This window comes from Stegostoma tigrinum, chromosome 1, assembly GCF_030684315.1.
Source record: "Stegostoma tigrinum isolate sSteTig4 chromosome 1, sSteTig4.hap1, whole genome shotgun sequence".
NCBI classification, from domain to species: domain Eukaryota; kingdom Metazoa; phylum Chordata; class Chondrichthyes; order Orectolobiformes; family Stegostomatidae; genus Stegostoma; species Stegostoma tigrinum.
In genome coordinates, this window is record NC_081354.1 from 18,330,936 (window position 1) to 18,347,084 (window position 16,149).

At 43.7% G+C, this 16,149-nt stretch overlaps 1 protein-coding gene across 6 annotated transcripts in view; it reads right to left on the reverse strand.

Moving 5' to 3' along the window:
• LOC125462072 (golgin subfamily A member 4-like) overlaps positions 1-16,149 on the reverse strand; it is a 112,292-nt gene that overhangs the window by 77,252 nt on the left and 18,891 nt on the right. For 5 of the 6 annotated variants that reach the window (XM_059638051.1, XM_048551703.2, XM_048551794.2 and 2 more), the window contains exons 5-7: positions 14,890-14,949; positions 8,495-8,545; positions 3,364-3,435 (exon numbers count right to left, since the gene is read on the reverse strand). In XM_059638051.1, the coding sequence (XP_059494034.1) occupies positions 3,364-3,435; positions 8,495-8,545; positions 14,890-14,949 (183 nt within the window). The remainder of the gene's footprint in view (positions 1-3,363; positions 3,436-8,494; positions 8,546-14,889; positions 14,950-16,149) is intronic. The other variant, XM_059638022.1, reaches the window with a different exon arrangement.

Here is a 16,149-nt window from a genome sequence, read left to right on the forward strand (position 1 = left end):
AAAATTTATTTTCAATTTTGCGTTCTAAACTGGCAGATTAGAGCACCAGCCTCGACACAGCCTGGAAATTAAGATCAGGCAGGTTATCCACTCTCAGTTTACTTCCTTAATAGGAAAATTATTCTTATTCAATCTGAAGGTGGTCGGTTAAATCTGAAAGAAAAACAAATCAGGTTCATACCTTCTTTTATTGATTCAAATGACTATGGTTAACTGAGTCAATTCAATAGAAGAGGAGGCTACCAGCTACAATGAAGATGACAGAGAAACCAACACCAGAACAGCTACAAAAACAAGTACAGAGGAAGGGTCACTGGACCCGAAACATTAACTCTTTTTTTTCCTTCACTAATGCTCTCAGACCTGCTGAGCTTTTCCAGCAGCTTTGTTTTTGCTCCTGATTTACAGCATCTGCAGTTCTTTTGGTTTGCACCAGAACAGCTACTCAGCCTTCTTCTAAAGTTATCAATCTTGGAGCAATACCAATCATACAACTCAGATTACATTTTCTAACCAGTTTCTACCACCAAAAAGGTTGCTTCAACAAGTCATTCTTTATTCATTGTTAGCATGTAGATGTTATTAGCAACGTCTATCCCTATTCCAATTGGGCTGATGATAGTGAGCCCTCTTCCTTCATATTTTCTAGTCCATTGTGCCATGAGTAGTTGATCCTAGAATTTTGACCCGGTGATTACAAAGTAACGTGAGACATGCTCAAGTCAGGAATGATATGACATTTCAGAGATTCTCTGATCATGTTGATCATAATCAACAACATAATTAATTTTGCTTTAACTTATGGCAAACCTAAAACATACATTCTTGCTCATTCAAATTGCATCCTTTACTCCGCAACTTTTCAGCTGAACTGGATCAGGCAAGAGCAAGAAAATGAGTCAAGAAGACACTTCACGGTATCATCATCAATTGTTACATTATTCTAATTTTTGCCAGGAGTATTCCCAATACAGCAATAATAAGATTCAAGTTATGGAAATAAGCCATGCATTATCCTCTCAATTACTATTAGCACTTCACAGCTGGTTAAATCTCCTCAACCAAGGTATTCATAGAATGAATCATAGAATCCTGCCAGTGTGGAAACAGGCCCTTTGGCCCAATAAGTCCACACCGAACCTCAGAGCCACCCACTCAGACCCATCCCCGTACAAACCAATCCATCCTACACATCCCTGAACACTACAGGCAATTTAGCATGGCCAATCCACCTAGCCTGCACATCTTTGGACTGTGGAAGGAAACTGGAGTACCTGGAGGAAACCCAAGCATCCAGAGAAAACCCATGCAGACACAGGGAGAATGTACAAATTCCACACAGTCACCTGCGGATGGAATCGAACCTGGGTCCCTGGTGCTGTGGGGCAGCAGTGCTGACCACTGAGCCCCCACACTGCCATACTCAACAGTCAACTCTCCTTGAACATCGCTGTATTGGTACTAAAGAATGGAAAAAACATGTTATAATTACCTGAAACGTTTCTCTGCTAAGCTATGTCATGCTTTGAGTCACAGTATCTTCCTGGTGAGGCAGAAAAATGACAGAGAAGGAAAACAAAGGAAGAAAATCCTACACTACATTGTGGGACATCCAGCCTCATTTCCCCAGAGAGCTGTGGGTAGCAAATGGGCCTGCTCAGTTGCATGAAGACCTATGGCAGAAACCAGTGACCCTGATTAGACAAAATTCTCGAATTGACAGACAGCCATTCACCAGAGGGCGCAGTATTTCAATTTTAATACACATTGGGAATTTAGACTGAATAAAGAACAGAATGCACAAATTTCGCATTTGTTTTCCATCATAAACTTCAAGAAATGTTACTTGTAGAGTTGTTATTAGGAACTAAACAGAAATGTTCTAGTCTGAGCATGGATTAAACTGTTCTGTAGCAGTGTGTTCCTGAAAACAACACAATGGGAAAAGTAATGTAGAGCTGATAATTAATTTATAAGGATGCCACTCAGTTAAAATACCTGTACGAGAATACTACATTGTGCAATGCAGCAAGCTTACATGATGGGACAATACTATCAAATATAAAAGTTTGGATCACTAGTTTCTATAAGGAGCTATACAGAGACCACTGGAAATTTTATACTTCTGGCCATCACACATATGTATAATTGATCTAATTAGCATCACAATTTCTGATCCATTTCATCTGCTGGGATCCCCAAGGTTTGTCTCAGCTCTCTGAAAGGACAAAGTGCCTCAGCCAACTTGTCTGCTACATAAAAGATTCTGAGGCTATAAAACCAATTATTTCCAAAGATACAGAGCCAGGTGTCTAACACCACAAGCATCCCAACTGTACATGATGGAAAGAAGAAGAAAGCAGGAGCGATGATTTAGTTTTCATTACTTAGGGGAACTGACAGGTATTTCTGCAGCTGCAGACATGACTTAAGGATGGTATACCACCTCACTATGTGAGGGTTGTCACTAAGCGGCTGGAGGGCAGCCTTAAAGATGAACGTGATGAAGCAAAAGCAAAGCTTTATATCGGTCCCAACAACTTAAAAGAGATTGAAAGAGGAGGTTTTGCATCAGGAATTTAGGTGCCAGGCAATAAGTTAAAGAGTAGGACTTCAAAGGTTGTAATCTTAGGATTACTCCCGGTGGTATGCATTAGCAAGTGCAGAAATAGGAGAATATGACAGATGAGTGCATTGTTCAAGTGTTGGTGCAGGAGGGAGGGTTTTAGATTCTTGGATCACTCAGACAATGGGCGACACGGTGGCTCAGTGGCTAGGACTGCTGCCTCAGAGCACCAGGGACCTGGGTTTGATTCGACCCTCGGGCGACTGTCTGTGTGGAGTTTGCATGTTTTCTCCAGTGTCAGCATGGGTTTCTTCCCACTGTCCGATGATGTGCAGGCTGGGTGGATTGGCCATGCTAAAATTGTCCGTTGTGTTCAGGCATGTGTAGATTAGGTGGATTATAGAAGGATGGGTCTGGGTGGGATGCTCCGAGGGTCAGTATGGACTTGTTGAGCTGAAGGGCCTGTTTCCACACTGTAGGGATTCTATGCTTCCTTGGGACAGGAATTTGTTCCAATAAACAGAAAGCGCTCTGATTCTACAACAGTGGAAAATGTATGCTACAGGTTTCATTTGGTACTTACATTACAAAAGAAAAGTTATAAAAGGACTGTTTTAATTCTTTGAAACATCTGGAAAACGTCTGCATGTTCATTTCATGTAATCATGCAGGGAAAATACATTACATCTAATAGTGTAATTCTATTCATTTGCCAATGCTAGTATTAAGGGGTGCTAAGCAAATTCCTGTTGCTGAAGTTGAAATGCCTATTTGCTGAGCTTCATTTATTTTTTTACCTGCAGCTGGGATCGTAAATGAGTTAGAGAGTTCTTCAGGTCTCGGTATCTGTTTGGTGAGGTTTCCTCATCCTTCAAGAAGAAGGAAACATATCATCAATGTAACGGCAATAATTCCAAAGCAAACTTTCATCCTCAACGGAGATAACACGGTGTAAAGCTGGATGAACACACCAGGTCATTTCTGAAGAAGGGTCTCAACCCAAAACATCAAACTTTCCTGCTCCTCTGATGCTGCTTGGCCTGCTGTGTTCATCCAGCTTCATACCATGTTATCTCAGATTCTCCAGCATCGGCAGCTCCTACTACCTCTTTCATCCTCAACAATCATTTTGGTCGAACTTGCAGTGACTATAAATGCTTTGAATGTTCATTTTATCCTAACTCACACTGAGCTTTGAATTTCTACTCCATCTATATGAAAAGCACTTCCTATAGTTGGGGGGGTGGGGCATTCAGACCAGTTGTGTAGTGGGGGAGGGGGGTTGTCAGATGAAACTTTGGGGTTGTGAGCTCTGAGACAATATTGACCACTCCAGAGATCTGGCCAAGTTATCACCATTATATAGCTATATTCCCACAAAATTTACATTCAGGCACCAGGACAATTCTTAAGCCTCAAAAGAGGTGACAGAGACGAAGTGATAACGAGGTGTACAGCTGGATGAACATAGCAGGCCAAGCACCATCAGAGGAGCAGGAAAGCTGACGTTTCGAGTTGAGACCCTTCTTCAGAAATGGGGGAGGGGAAGGGAATTCTGAAATAAGTAGTGAGAGAGGGGGAGGAGGATGGAAGATGGATAAAGTAGAATATAGGTGGAGAGGAGACAGACAGATCAAAGAGACGAGGTTGGAGCCAGTAAAGGTGCGTGTAGGTGGGGAGTTAGGGAGGGAATAGGTTGGTCGAGGGAGGACAGACATGTTAAGGAGGTAGGATGAGGTTAATGGGTAGGAGATGGGGGTGAGGCTTGAGGTGGGAGGAACAGTTAGGGAGGCGGGGATGAACTGGGCTGGTTTTGGGATGCGGCAGGGGGAGGGGAGATTTTGAAGCTTGTGAAGTCCACGTTGATACCCTTGGGCTGCAGGGTTCCCAAATGAAATATGAGATGATGTTCCTGCAGCTCTCGAGTGGCATCACTGTGGCAATGCAGGAGGCCCAGGATGGACATGTTGTCCAAGGAGTGGGAGACGGAGTTGAAATGCTTCGTGACTGGGTGGTGCAGATGTTTGTTGCGAACTGAGTGTAGGTGTTTTGCAAAGCAGTCCCCAAGCCTCCTCTTGGTTTCCCCGATGTAGAAGAGGCCACAACAGGAACAGCGGATACAGTATACCACATTAGCAGATGAGCAGGTGAACATCTGTTTGATGTGGAAGGTCTTTTTAGGGCCTAGGATGGGGGTGAGTGGGGAGGTGTGGAGGCAGGTGTAGCACTTCCTGCAGTTGCAAGGAAAAGTGCCAGGGGTGGTGGGGCTGGAGGGGAGTGTGGAGCAGACAAGGGAGTCACGGAGACAGTGGTCTCTCTGGAAAGCAGACAAAGGTGGAGAGGGAAAAATGTCTGTGGTAGTGGGATCGGATTGTATCGGAGGATAACGCGTTGGACTCGGAGGTTGGTGGGGTGGTACGTGAGGATGAGGGGGATTCTGTCTTGGTTGTTTTTGGGTACAGGGTGTGAGGGATGAGTTGCGGGAAACGTGAGAGACATGGTCGAGGGCATTTTCGACCACTGTGGAGGGAAGTTGCGGTCCTTGAAAAACAAGGACATCTGGGGTGTCTGGGAGTGGATTGCCTCACCTCAGGAGCAGATGCGGTAGAGGTGAAAGAATTGGGAATAGGGGATGGCCTTTTTGCAGGAAGGTGGGTGAGAAGTGGTGTATTCTAGGTAGCTGTGGGAGTCAGTAGGCTTGAAATGGGTATTGGTTTCCAGGTGGATGCCAGAGATGGAGACAGAGAAGTCCAGGAAGGAGAGAGAGATATTAGAGTTGATCCCAGTGAACTTAAGGTTGGGGTGGAAGGTGTCAGTGAAGTGGATGAACTGTTCGAGCTTCTCGTGGGAGCACGTGGCAGCGCCGATACAGTCATCGATGTAATGGAGGAAGAGGTGGGGGATGGGGCCAGTATAGCTGTGGAAGAGGGATTGTTCCATGTAACCTACAAAGAGGCAGGCATAGCTGGGGCCCATGCGGGTACCCATGGCCACCCCCTTTGTCTGTAGGAAGTGGGAGGAGTTAAAAGAGAAGTTGTTGAGGGTGAGAACGAGTTTGGCTAGGCGGATGAGGGTGTCAGTGGAGGGGGGCTGGTCAGGCCTGTAAGACAGGAAGGAGTGGAGGGCCTTTAGGCCATCTGCATGGGGAATGCAGGTGTGTAGGGACTGGACATTCATGGTATAGATGAGGTGTTGGGACTGGGGAATCAGAAGTTTTGGAGGAGATGGAGTGTGTGGGTGGTGTCACGGATGTTGGTGGGGAGTTCCTGGACCAAGGGGGAGAAAATGGATTCGAGATAGGTAGAGAGAAGCTCAGTGGGACTGGAGCAGGCGGAGACAATGGGTTGACCAGGGCAGTCAGGTTTGTGGATTTTTGGGAAGGAGATAGAAGCGGGCGGTGCGGGGTTGGGGAACAATGAGGTTGGAGGCTGTGGATGGGAGGTCACCGGAGGGGTTGAAGTTGTGGATGATTTGGGAGATGATGGTTTGGTGGATGGGTATGGGGCTATGATCCAGAGAGCGGTAGTAGGAGGTGTCAGAGAGTTGGCGCCTGTCCTCAGCGATGTACTGGTCAGTGCGCCATACCACAACTGCGCTTCCCTTGTCCGCAGGTTTTATGGTGAGGTTGAGATTGGAGCGGAGGGAACAGAGGGCTGCATGTTCTGCGGGGAAAAGGCTGGAGTGGGTGAGGGGGGTGGAGAGGTTGAGGCAATCGATGTCTTGACGGCAGTTAGAGATGAAGAGGTCAAGGGAGGATAGGAGGCCTTGGGGTGGTGTCCAGGAGGAGGGGGTGCGTTGGAGGCGGGAGAAGGGGTCAGTAGAGGGACTGTTAGGCTCATGGGTAAAGAAATAAGCACGGAGGCGGAGGCAAAACTGGCCAATGTCCAAACATGAGTTGTATTCGTCGAAGTTTGGGTGGAGCGGGACAAAGATGAACCCTTTACCGAGGACTGACCATTCGTCCTCAGTAAGGGGGTGGTCTGGGGGGATGGTGAAGATTCGGCAGGGCTCAGTGTGGCTGTCTCCTCTGGGGCTGCTGGCGGTAGAGGCGGTGGGCGGAGCGACGTAGGCCGGTAAATTTTGGATGTTGGTGGCAGCACCGTCCTCGATGACTGTGTCAGTGTTGGAAATGGAGGGGGCGGCATCAGCAGCGGCATTGATGGCATTGGCTGTACCGGAAGTGGCGTACTGGGCTCACCCACTCCAACCTCTCCCCCACAGAACATGCAGCCCTCCGCTCCAATCTCAACCTCACCACAAAACCCGCAGACAAGGGAGGCGCAGTTGTAGTATGGCACAGTGACCTCTACATCGCTGGGGCCAGACGCCTGCTCTCCAACACCTCCTCCTACCGCTCTCTGGATCATGATCCCACCCCTGACCACCAAACCATCAATCCCAAACCACCCACAACCTCATCCCCTCAGGTGACCTCACACCCACAGCCTCTAACCTCATCATTCCCCAACCCTGCACCGCCCGTTTCTATCACCTTCCCAAAATCCACAAACCTGACTGCCCTGGTCGATGCATTGTCTCCACCTGCTCCTATCCCACAGAACTTATCTCCACCTCTCTCGACTCTATTTTCCCCCCTTGGTCCAGGAACTCCCTACCTACGTCCTCGTTTTTCAAGAACCGCAACTTCCCCTCCACAGTGGTCAAAAATGCCCTCAACCATGTCTCTCGCATTTCCTACAACTCATCCCTCACACCCCGTAACCGCAATAACCACCAAGACAGAGTCCCCCTCGTCCTCACGTTGAGGAAACCAAGCGGAGGCTTGGGGACCGCTTTGCAGAACACCTACGCTCAGTTCGCAACAAACAACTACACCTCCTAGTCGCGAACCATTTCAACTCCCCCTCCCACTCCTTAGATGACATGTCCATCCTGGGCCTCTTGCATTATCACAACAATGCCACCAGAAAGCTGCAGAAACAGCATTTCATATTTCGTTTGGGAACCCTGCAGCCCAAGGGTGTCAACGTGGACTTCACAAGCTTCAAAATCTCCCCTCCCCCTACCGCGTCCCAAAACCAGCCCAGCTCGTCACCACCTCCCCAACTATTCCTCCCACCTCAAGCACACCCCCCCCCCATCTCCTATCAACTAACCTCACCCTGCCTCCTTGACCTGTCCGTCCTCTCTGGACCGGCCTACCCCCACCTAACTCTCCACCTACATTCACCTTCACTGGCTCCAACCCCGCCTCTTTGACCTGTCTGTCTCTTCTCACATTAACTGCTCCTTTATCCATCTTCCATCCGCCTCCACCTCTCTCCCTATTTATTTCAGAATTCCCTCACCCTCCCCCATTTCTGAAGAAGGGTCTAGGCCTGAAACGTCAGCTTTCCTGCTCCTCTGATGCTGCTTGGCCTGTTGTGTTCATCCAGCTCTACACCGTGTTATCTCAGATTTTCCAGGATCAGCAGTTCCTACAATCTCTGACAGAGAAGAAATTTGGGAATCTCTGTGTTAGAGACATTACCAACAATTTAATCACATTGATAAGTATGCATGGGTCAATGACTTTTGTTTCATGTCATTTACTTTTTCATTATACCAGATCACAAAGGACAGTATTTTAAAAACATCTATAGCAAAAAGATGTGATGAACAGGATTGGTTCAATTCCCATTTGGCCTAAGGTATATTTGAGACCTGCCATTTGTATCTACTCAGGTAATATCTCTATTTTATCGTGTTACATTGGGTTTCAGTAAGACAGTGTAAGTCCAACAGCAACAAGTTACAGAGATAACCTTGATAGTCATCCTCAGCTGAAAATAGCACACTTAAATTTCATTGCTACCCAGCGTCACTGGAATTGAGCATAAAGCCTCAAATAAGACATAATTCATGCTTTATTTTCCAAATGAATTGAACTAACTTTCTGCAGAGTAATTACCATGAATCTGAGCTTACCATATTCTGAAAAATCGCACTGCAGAGTTTGCTCAGGTGCTTTGAAGTTACCTAAAGCAGAAAAATAAGAATATCAGGAATCGGCAGTAAATTGGCAGTGCTGCCATGTTTTCCCTTCAAAATCATGGCACAATATGTTTTGCATTCACAAAATTCATCTTACCACATGCATAACAGCTTTAGTCTGTGTTAAGATTGATCAGGTTCCTATCTCTCTTTCGCTGACTATTGGATATGGACGGTATTTTTGAATCTCTTGTGAAATAAACTAAACATGACGCATGTTGCAATTTTTCCCTTCCTCTGTCATGTGGTGATTTTGTGAACTAGACAAACTAGATGTAAAGTGATTTAAAAGTAATAATTATTATGGTCCAGCACTACGCCTCTGAGGGAACGTGATAAGGATTTAATTTTCTTACTGCAATAACGACTTACATTTGTGTTGAGTTACTGAATCACTTATACGTAGCAAGATGTTTCATTCAGAGAAGTGTGATCAAACAAAATTTGACGCTTTGCCATGTGACAATATTAAGGCATTGGCCAATAAATTGCTTACATCCTCTTTCAATAGAATGAGGTATGTTTTAAGGCGCATCCTTAAAGGAACAAAGAGAAATCGAGAGGCAAAGAGGTTCTAGGAAGGATTTCCAGAGAGCAGCACCTTTGTTGATGAAGATATAGCCATCAATGGTGTGACTAAATTTCAAAATGCACATCAGGCCCAAGTTTGAGAAGTTCTAATACCTCAAGAAGTTGTAACGTGAAGGAGAGCGAGGAAGGGAGAGATTTGGGAACAGGGTGAAACAGAGGGAGGATGAAACTAGATTACTCCTCCATTGTATACAGTTCTTTTGGCAAGTTATTTATTCTTTATTCTTTCATTGGATAAGGGTGACGCTGGCTAGGCAGCATTTATTGCCCATCCCTAATTACCCAGAGGGCAGTTAAGACTCACCCACATTGCTGTGGGTCTGCAGTCATATGTAGTCCAGACAGGTAAGGATGGCAGTTTCCTTCCTAAAGGGCATTAGTGAATCAGATGGGTTTTTCTGACAATCAACAATGGATTCACGGTCATCTTTAGATTCTTAATTTAGTTCGATCTCTGTAATTGATTCTTGTTATCTTTAAAAGAATAACATTCCACATTTGTTTTATTTTGACATTTGAAAATCTGTATTACCATTCCATTCTATTTTTCTCTCAATTATTGACTTCCTGCAAGTATTTCTTGTCCTGCCAGTACAGTCTTCTCAGTATTAGAAAGGAGAGAAGTAGAAAGCAGGAAACAACAGACAAGTTAGCTTAACAAAAAGCAAAAGAACCGCAGATACTATAAATCAGTAACAAAAACAGAAATTGCTGGAAAAGCTCAGCAGGTCTGGCTACATCTGTGGACAAAAATCATAGTTAACATCTCAATTTGAGTGACCTTTCCCCGGAACTGATGGTAGCTATGAAAATGTTGGTTTATATACAGAAGTTAGGGTAGATGGGAAAAGGTTAAAGAGGAAATGATAGATAGGGATAGATCCCAAAGAGAGGGAAGAACAGTTGGACAGATAAAGGAGTAGGTAATGATCTGGCTAGGAGGGTGAAGAGCTCTTAATGGGGACAGTTAGTGATTAACAATGAGTGAGTTTAATAGCTCACTGTGATAACAAGGCCCGTTGTGTGGGGGTTGGATTAAAGGCATGGAAGAGCTTAAATCCTAAAGTTATTGAACTCGATATTGAGTCCAGAAAGCTGCAGTGTCCCCAAGCGGAAAATCAGGGTCAATCAATCTGAAATGTTAACTCTGATTTCTCTCCACAGATGCTGCTAAGTTAGCTTAACATTTGTTTTAAGAAAAATGCTGGAATCTATTATTAACAATGTAGTAGAGCATGCGGAAAATCTCAGTGTAATCTGACAGGGTTAACAAAGCTTTGTGGATTTGACAGATTTAGAACACAGAACATAGCACAGTACAGGCCCTTTGGCCCACAATATTGTGCTGACCTATTATCCTACTTTAAGATCAAACTACCCTGCGTACCCTGCATTTTACTATCCTCCATGTGCCTATCCAAGAGTTGCTTAAATGTCCCTAATGTATCTGATTCAACTACCACAGCTGACAGGGCATTCCACATACCCTCTATGTAAAGAACCTACCTCTGACATCTCCTCTATACTTTCCTCCAATCACCTTAAAATTATGCTTCCTTGTAACTGTCATTTCCACCTTGGGAGAAAGTCTCTGGCTATCCATTCTATCAATGCATCTCATCAACTTTTACACCTCTATCAAGTCACTTCTCATCGTTCTTCGCTGCAATGAGAAAAGCCTTAGCTTCCTCAACCCTACCTTATAAGGCCTGCCCTCCAGTCCAGGCAGCATCCTGGTAAATCTCCTGTGCACCCTCTCTAAAGCTTTCACATCCTTCCTATAATGAGGTTACCAGAACTGACCACAACATTCCAAGTGTGGTCTAACCAGGGCTTTGTAGAGTTGTAGCATAACTTCACGGCTCTTAAACTCAATCCCCCTGTCAATGAAAGCCAACACACCATACACCTCTTTAAGAACCCTATCTACTTGGGTGACAACTTTGAGGGATCTGTGGACATGGACCCCATGATCCCTCTGTTCCTCCACACTGCCAGGAATCCTGCCATTCAAAAGGAAAGAAGATTTATTAGGGCTCGTTGAGGAAGTAGCAAGTGAAGTTGATTGAAAAGGGAATCTGTGGAAGTACTATGCTTAAAGGTCCAGAAGGCATTTAACAAGGTGTACATGAAACATTATTTCACAAAATAAGAACTTGTGGCATATGGGGATATGATTCATTAGCTAACAGAGAGTAGGCATAAATGGTCACATTCTAGCTGGCAAGATGTAACAAGTGGCAAACCACTGGAATAGTGGAGGAGCTTTGGCTACTTACAATCTATCTTAGTGGTGTGGATGACAAGATCAAATGTATTGTTGTTAAGTGAGCTGATGTCCCAAGCAGTACATTAATAAAATGAAAAGAGATTACAGAGCTTTGAGGTACAGAGAGATCAGGTATATGAATCACAGAAAAAAAAATCAGTATGCAGGTCTAGCAAGTAATTAGGAACAAATATGGAATACTGCTGTAAAAACTGAAAGTGCTGGAGAAGCTTCGGCTGTTCTTTGGAGAGATGAAGAGAGTTAGCATTTCAAGAGGAACTAAATGTCAAAATTAGGGAAGTTATGTTACAGCCATATAGGGCATTGGTGAGACCATATTAAGATTAGTGTACAATTTTGATCTCCTCATTTAAGAGATTGTATAATTGCTATAGAAATATTTCAGAGATGCTTCATAGAATCAAACAGTACAGAACAGGCTATTCAGCCCATCAAGTCTATACGGCCAAGCGTCAAAAACTCTACACATCTCGCTTTCCACTACTAGCCCCATAGCCTTGAATGTTCTGACATTGCAGGTACTCATCCAAGTGCTTTTTATGTGCTGTGAGGTCACCAGCCTCAACTACACCCCCAGGCAATGCATTCTAGACCCCCACCACTGTGGGTGAAACATGCTTCTATTTGACTGATTCTGGGATATATCTATCTAATAAGGAGAGGTTAGGAATTGGTTGGAGTTCAGAAGAATGAAAAGTAATCTTAGTGAAACATATATGTTCCTGAGGGGACTTGACAGGTTGAGTGCTAAAAAAGGATGTTTCCCCTTGTGAGAGAGACGAGATCTAAAGGTACAGTTTAAAACTAAAGCGTCTCCCATTTAAGATGGAGATGACGAGTAGTTTATCCCTAGAAACTCTACTCCACAGAGAGCAGTGAAGACAGTGTTAGTATTTTTTTAAGGCAGAGGGAGATAGATTCTTGAGAACAAAGATAATCAAAGGCTGTTAGGGTTAAGCCAGGAAGTGGGGGTGAGGTGACAAGCAGATCAGCCATGATTTTATTGAATGAAATCATGGCTCGAAAGTCCAATTAGTCTACTCATTCCTTATTTATATTTTTGCATTGTATTTTTCACCTTATGAGTTCGATGACAACCTTGATGCACTCTACTTCTATTAGCTCATTGTGGTGTACAGTTGGATTCCAGAAGTGGCTGTGGCCAGACCCTGGATGAAAGTTTTGAGGAAAGAGCCAATTAAGAGGGCACTCCTACCCCCACCCCCAATCTTTACTTCTCTCTTGGAGTCCAACAAATTAAGGCCAAAGGGAGGGCTATGCAGCCAGGAGAGCCAAGAGTGGCACCCAACGTTTTTAGCAGCTGTGCATTCCAGCACAGTGTAGGTGTGGGCCAGCTTACTTTGTATCTTGGTCTTAACATCAGGTGTACCATCACTGGGTACTGCCTTTCTCTGGGGCATGTAATATATGTCCTGATCTGACGGCAAAGTTAAGCTATTGTGCTGTTGTCTGAGCTGGAGAGCTTTAGTTACAGTCGGCTGGTGTTCTTTCCTCAAAGCTAGAAGACCGAGGGGGGAACATAACTGAGATGTACAATATTATGAGGGCCATATGTAAGGTAGATAGGAAAAAACTGGTGGAGTGATCAATGTCCAGGGGAGCTCAGATTTAAGTTTATAGACGGGGTTAGAGAGGATGTGAGGAAGAATGTTTTTACCCAGAGGGTGAAGGGGATCTGAAACTCACTGCCTCTAAGAATAGCAGAGGTAGAAATCTCATAACATTAAAGAAGGACTTAGATGTGCACTTGCAATATGTAGATATAAAGGTTATGGGCCACCTGCCGGAAAATTCAATTAGAATAGTTAGGAGCTTGGTTTTGATGGGCCGAGACTTGATGGGCCAAAGGGTCTTTTTCTGAGCTGTAAGACTCTACATCTCAAAGAAGCATGTAACATTCTCCCTCAATTTGTAAGGTGGTGTTTGGGTATTCAACATAGCACCTCAAAATCAATCAGGTAGATCTTCTATACTTCCAAAAGGTTTTCACAATTAGTATTCTAGCCATATGCGTGTGTGTTTCATGGTTTGCACAGCACTGTGGTGGAAAGGACAGCTGTACTTTGAACCTGCCCTGGAGCATGCTGATATTTTCACGTGATTCAGTGGATTCAGGTTCATCTCCCCAATTCCAGTCACCCCCATAACAACCACAAACGTGCTTTCTGCCCACTCCCCAACACAGGAAAATCAAGGACAATATCTTCAGTTGATGAAAGAAAATCTTTCACAAACTTGAAACACTTTGTACATAATTAAGTACTCATTGAAGCACTGTCTCTGTTATAATGAGGGAAATGTGCAAACAAGTAACAGAGATGCAGCTGTCACTAGACAAGTAGTCTAGATTCCAAGACCAATGCTCTGGGAATGAATTTCAAATCTCACCATAGGAGCTGGCAGAATTTGAACTGAATTATCTTAGGATATAAAGCTAGTCTCAGTGATGGTGACCATGACATCTATCACTGTTTGCTGTAAAGCCCGTCTGTTTCTTTCATTTACTTTACAGAAGGGAATTTACCATACTTGGGCTTTTTGTGACTCCTGATTCAATATGGTTGACTCTTACCTGCCCTCTGAAATGGTTGAGGAGGCAATTCGGTTCAAGGGCAATGAGGGATGGACAATAAATTCCACCTTGGCCAGTGATACTTGCATCAACTGAAAGAACGTAGAAAAATTCTATAGAATTTTATGGATCCCATAAGCTACGTTGTGATAATGACCAAATAATCTGATTCAGTCATATTAGTTGAAGGATAAATATTGACTAGGATATTGATCTTCAGGGTAGGTGGAGTTTCCTGATACCCAGAGTTCGATTGTTCGCATTTCAGTTGTCCTACAGGATGTTTTTTGAGGGATAATTATGGGTCAAGATATGATGGAAACCAACCTAATATGCCATTAAATCGACCTTGTCAGTTGTCTCCCAGTACTGTGAGGATAAATGTTTCATACTTAACCAATACTTTTGCTTTCTGTTGGACTTCATTTCTGAAGCGAAGATTAATCAGCAGTCATCAATTTTACAATAACCTGAACATAAAATTATCGCACAGAAGATTGGATGCTCTGACCTGTGAGCAAATTGATAAAGGATGAAGTTGGTCTGAGTCAGCAGTGAAAAAAACAGACAGACAGCAAACCTGCAGCTATTAGTGTATCAAGTCCAATATCCTTTCCTAGTGACTTTATAAGAATGGGTTTAAATTATTTTCTACCCACATTATCCTTCCTATCCCTCCTGTCAAACCCAGGTAAATTATTAAGTGGGCAAGACACTTGCCCAGATAAAGCCATTTTATTTACTCAGTTCCTCTTAGCAGACAGAGTTAAGCGATTAAAAAAATCAGAAACAAAACACACTCAAGAGATATAGTAGTGGAAAGATCTGAATTTTAAAACTAGGATTTATTCTTACCTCTAATGAAGTTTCATGTACTGGCATTTCATCAGAACTGAACTGGAGTTCACTGTTATTCTAGGATGAAAGTAAACAGGCAGCAATTTGATGCGATTTATTTCTTTCAAGATTATAATAAATTAATCTATCACAAATTTGTCATTATTTTCTAAACCCCAATAGTTACATGTTTCAAATATATGAACAGTCTGATTAGATTGCTTCATTGAGGAGCTTGCAGGGATATTGAGAATTGGCTTGGCTTTCTCGCCATCAGGCCCACATCTAAATGCCACAGTACACTGGTCCAAAGGGCTGTTGCCGTTATCCACTTTGGTGATGGTGGAATCAATCTATAGGTAGGCAGCAGAAGCAAGACATGTGCCTGGGGCAGTGAGGATCTAAATTTAACATTCTCATCTTCTGTGCAAATGCCTCCATGGACCCATCGTTCCCGATCTCTGTAACCTGCCACAGCCATACAACCCTTTGTGAATTCAACTGTGCTCCAATTCTGATCACTCATGCATTCTTGAATGCTTTAGCCAACCATATGCTTTACAGCCTTACCATGAGGTGCTGTTCCTTCAGTGTCAATGACCATATCCTTTATGGGCTTACCATGTGGCACTGTTCCTTCAATGTCAATGACCTGAGCTTTAATTCAAGGCTGCACTAAAAGCTCTATGAAATTATCCTCATAATTCTTTTACACCAAACATTCTTTGGAAGTAGCTAAACTCCAAATCTAATGCTGTTTACAATACAGAAAACATTCAATGTCATGGAAAGTACAAGATCTATCTACTCTCTACTCTGTCTGAGAAAATGGACTTGCAATGATGACACAGATGGTAATGACCATTTTGAAGGCCATGTCACTGACTCCAAAATAGAAAACTTGTAGGAAAGAAAAGGTTTGCCTGCTTGAAACCATTGCTAAGGGACTTCCAGCCATATAGCCAAAGCGGGTTTTTCTAAACATTCCAGTCAGATCAGATATTTCAAGTACATTACTGGATAATACAAGCTTATAAAGTCAACCTCTTCCTGGTCTGACAGTTGAACGGATAACTTGTCTCTCATTTCTACAGGTTTAAGTTAGAACTCTGGTGTATATGGCAGATCAGTCCCATCTTATTCAAATACATCCACCAATTTGTGGATGGATGCATCTTCCATCATTCCACGGGAATTTAATGCTCACATTAAAAAGTTGTTCAGTCTGGCATATCTAACTTCCAGCCCAAATAGCATCCAGCAATTCTGTTGGAAAAT